Source organism: Quercus suber, unplaced genomic scaffold (assembly GCF_002906115.3).
Source record: "Quercus suber isolate HL8 unplaced genomic scaffold, Cork oak 2.0 scaffold_172, whole genome shotgun sequence".
Taxonomy (NCBI): Eukaryota; Viridiplantae; Streptophyta; class Magnoliopsida; order Fagales; family Fagaceae; genus Quercus; species Quercus suber.
The window spans coordinates 65,021-69,307 of record NW_027069632.1 but is presented as its reverse complement, the minus strand read 5'-3'; the positions used below and the strand labels follow the sequence as shown (position 1 = coordinate 69,307).

Sequence of the window (4,287 nt, the reverse complement as noted above, 5' to 3'; positions counted from 1 at the left end):
AGTAGAGTTTGAAAAAAAAAATTACTCCTGTAGTTAGTCAAGATTATTCCTGTAGATTATAGAAGTTGTCATTTTTCATTAATGATTTTAATAATTCTTAAAAATGTAAAAATTGCTACTATCTTTTATATATTTTTTGTCCTTTTTAAATAACAATAATAATAATAACAAAAGTAGGATCTTATGATCTCAATCTGAATTTCAAGATAGGTGCATGGTAAAGGATGTCTTGATGTTGGGAAGTAGAAGTGTAGAACCAACCCAAATGATTTGATCAAAAATACCATAACCATAACCATTACCATAACCATAACCAGAAATGGGGAATTTCTTTTTTCTTTCTTGTCTCTTAACCTTCAAATTTACCCCTTTTGCTTATCCAATAACTGGTTGCTATAAACTCATACCTCCTAATGTACGGACATATTCCATTGATATACTAAAAGCAAGTTACCCTGAAAATAACTTGAACCCTTGAAAATTGCATTCAAGTCCATCAAATCTACAAAGGAAAGCAATCTAATTCACAGCCATGAATTTTTCATATCAATTTCATACACACCATCAAAAACAAATGCTAGACAAGATAACTAGAATTGAAACTGTGACATGAAAGGAGTAAATCAGAAAACTACATAAAAAAATTATATAAATACCTAGGGATGAATTATTGAGCATGCCACAATTTTTAAAATTACATCTTGGTAAGAGCACTTGCCAATAGAATTTGGCAGACCAAGGGCCAAGTCATCCAGAGTACAAGGAAAACAATAGGCATAATACACAGAGAGATGTGACACAAAATTTGCATGCTGCGGAGAAAAGTCAGCTTCAGATCTCACATCAGGACTTAACAAATGCACGGAGTGTCTCATCCAGGGCCTTTCTATCATAGTCACCTGTAAAAACACAATTGCCTAGAGGACCTTTAAGAAGGATGAGCCTTAGTAGTCCATCAGCTACCTTCTTGTCAACCTGCCAACCAGAAGAATACAGAGACATTAAGAATGAGTGAAAAAAAAAAATTTGTTCGAACTTCAATGTATAAGGGCAGCCTCATTATCTTACAGCCATAACAGACTTGAACATCTCCGCAGTCATCATTTCAGGAGGGCTAGTAGGCAACTTAGCCCGTTGCAGAATGTTGTGAACTCGCTTCACAATAGAATCATCAATCCAACCAAGGCGATGTGACATGTCAACAGCCATGACCTGAAAATTGCCACACAACCTCCTTTAACATAATTGTGACATATGAAAGAGGAATTACTGGTAAGAAAAGAGGCTAAATAGCAATACCATGCCAACTGCAACAGCTTCTCCATGGAGCCATTGCCCATAGCCAAACGAAGTTTCTATTGCCTGAAAAGACATGCCACAACATGAGGAGGAGTTAATCAAAAGGGATATTTCTGGCAGGGAAATTGTATAATGAGTCTCTTTATAACAGTACTATTAAATATAAATTTCAAACAATTTAAAAAAGAAAATAATTTTTGTGTGTTCAAACTTCAAACTTAATAAAGTAAAATGATAAACTTTACATGCTGGAATTCACATCTTAACAATAGTTGTACATTTACACAAATTACACAAAGGAGAGACAGTCTACCATGAGGGCAACCCTGGCATGTCAGTTGGATAACTCCAAGCAAAGCTTAATACAAACTACTAAAGAAATAATAATAAAAATACCTCTTAGATAAGATTTCACCTAAGCAAGTATTCAACATAAATTGTGGTCAATAATTAGCACAAGAAACAACAGCCTAACCACATATATCTATAATAACTGAGAACCATTCACTCTACTTCCCCAGGATAAATAATTGAGCCAGCATCATCCAGAAAAACTGACATGGACAAAAGTAGTAAATAAATAGTAATTAACTTATGAAACTTCAATAACAGGACAGAGGTAAATGTTAAAAAGATTATCATCATTAATTCGATATTGAGAAAGATTTAAAATCATACTCTAGAAAGTTTATATAAATGTCGGTGGAATGAACATTAATGTCCATCTATCTTTTCACTAACAAATGTTTTTTTTTTTGGGGGGTGGTGGTGGTGGTGGTGGGGGGTGGTGGGGGGGGGGGTGTGCAGGTGAGGAGGGGTTAACTAAGATGGAGGCTCAGTCATGGAAGACATTTGTTCAGTCCAAGCCAAAACCCATCATATTTAAACATACTGTATCATGGGCATTTCCTCCTCTAAGGTCTTTTATTTATTTGTTCTTTGGCAGCAATGCCATTAAGATCAGATTCATTACAGGTAAAGTTGTTGGACAAATTTGCTACCTACAATGGTTAGGATGGATCATGATGAGAGCATGAGGCAAAGGCGAACTGCACCAACTAATAACCAACATCTACAGACACATACATGCTTTGCGCTAGTGCATCAAGTTCTACCAATTCAGGAAACTGCACCAACAGAGTACAGAAGTATTGACCTAAAACAAGTACTAACTTTAGAGTCATGGATCCTAATAAAGCATGGAATACTCATGAGAACTTCTAAGAGGTCAGACTTGATAAAAATCCACTACAAAACATATACCACTTTATGTTTTATACTTCTTCACATTCACTGCAGTGAATTGCAGTTGCATAACTCATATTTAGTAGGATTTAAATGTTGCCATAAACTATCAATTAGAAAAATCACTTCACCTACACAAGATTTGCAAAGCACAAAATTTGTAGTTATCCAAGCTATAATGAATGAAATTAACTGCATAAAAACTCAAAACTCACGTGGCCAAATGTATGACCCAAGTTCAGTGTTGCCCTCAGTCCACCTTCCTTCTCATCCAAGGACACAACCTCAGCCTTGTTTTCACATGACCGCTTTATAGCATAAGTGAGTGCACTTGGATCCCTGCAATGGACCAACCAATTATACTCATGCATGATGTTCCATCCAAATTGAGAAAAAAAAAAAAACATAATAATTGCATGACTGAGTTAGCATGGCCAAGTATATAAAAATAGCCAGTAATACACAGAGAAAAGACATAATAAGCCAAAAAGTGCTATAAAGCTACATTTAGATGTGGAAGTTTTTGATAAATATTCCAAAAGGCCCAAAAACAACCAATATTTATAACAAGTTATATAAATGTTCCGTGTCCCAAGATATGTTTCATCTTCATTTTCATGAAAATAATCAACAAGTCAATGCAGTGCACTAGGTCAGAAATTTACTCAAAAAAATTTCTTCTATGGTTTTTATACCTAGCCATTAATGCCTCCATATTCTTCTCCTGCCACTCAAAAAATTCAGCATCCCTGATAAGCCCATATTTTATAACCTCTGCAAGCCCTGATCCCAATTCCCTATCTGGTAATGTGTTTAACGTGTCTGTGTCTATAAGTACACATTGAGGTTGGTAAAAAGCACCAATCAAGTTCTTCCCAAGGCGGTGGTTTACCCCAGTTTTGCCACCAACAGAGGAATCCACCTGAGGCAAAAAAATCAAAACATCAAAGGAATGCGTGTGGGGGGAAGGGTTTAGTCCAAATAAGGGGACTGAACAGAGAAATAGTCAAATAAAAGTTAGAAATGAGAAACGTTGTCATAAGTGTGTAATGGATTTAAAAGAAATTAGCAGACCTGTGCCATCACCGTTGTAGGAATCTGAATGAAATTAACGCCACGGAGGAAAGAGGCAGCAGCATAGCCACACAAGTCACCAATCACACCACCTCCTAGGGCAACAAATGTACAACGCCTATCCAACCGCGACTCAATGGCCTTGTCAAAGACTTTCACAAGTGTATCCTATCAGATCAAACACGCACTAACTTTTAATGCAAAGTCAATTATACCTCAAACACAAAAAAGTTAATTTTAGACCTTAAAAGATACCCACCATGTCCTTGTACTTCTCACCATCCGGTAAAATCACACTCTCCACAGAAACATCAGGGTTCCCCTTAGTTAAAGCTTCAACAACTTTATCCAGGTAGAGTGGTGCAACTGTGCTATTAGTGACCACAAGTACTCTCTTCCCGTGAACATGCCTACCACATAACAATCAACTTATTATTGACCAATCTGATAAAGAAAACCACAAGCATGTCTATAAGTACGTAAGAAGCACGGAAACTTGAAAAACTCTGAATGCGTATTCTCATTATGTAGGGAGAAAATAAAATACTTTATTTTGAAAATAATTCCTTCAATCTTAGACATGCTTTTAAATATTTTGATAGTTTTTATCAAGGATGCACAAACACTTCATTTGGGGTGCAATACCGAGTCATAACAGTGTCCTATCTG

The 4,287-nt window shown here is 36.0% G+C and overlaps 1 protein-coding gene across 1 annotated transcript; it reads right to left on the bottom strand.

Moving 5' to 3' along the window:
- Positions 1–619: 619 nt before the first annotated feature.
- Positions 620–4,053, bottom strand: LOC112038770 (3-dehydroquinate synthase, chloroplastic). Its single transcript, XM_065778036.1, has 7 exons — positions 3,878–4,053; positions 3,619–3,786; positions 3,240–3,466; positions 2,760–2,883; positions 1,300–1,362; positions 1,069–1,212; positions 620–975 (listed from the first exon to the last, which is right to left on the bottom strand). Exons 1-7 carry the CDS (start codon positions 3,878–3,880, stop codon positions 844–846), a joined length of 861 nt encoding a protein of 286 aa, XP_065634108.1. The 5' UTR covers positions 3,881–4,053; the 3' UTR covers positions 620–843.
- Between the last annotated feature and the right edge of the window lie 234 nt (positions 4,054–4,287).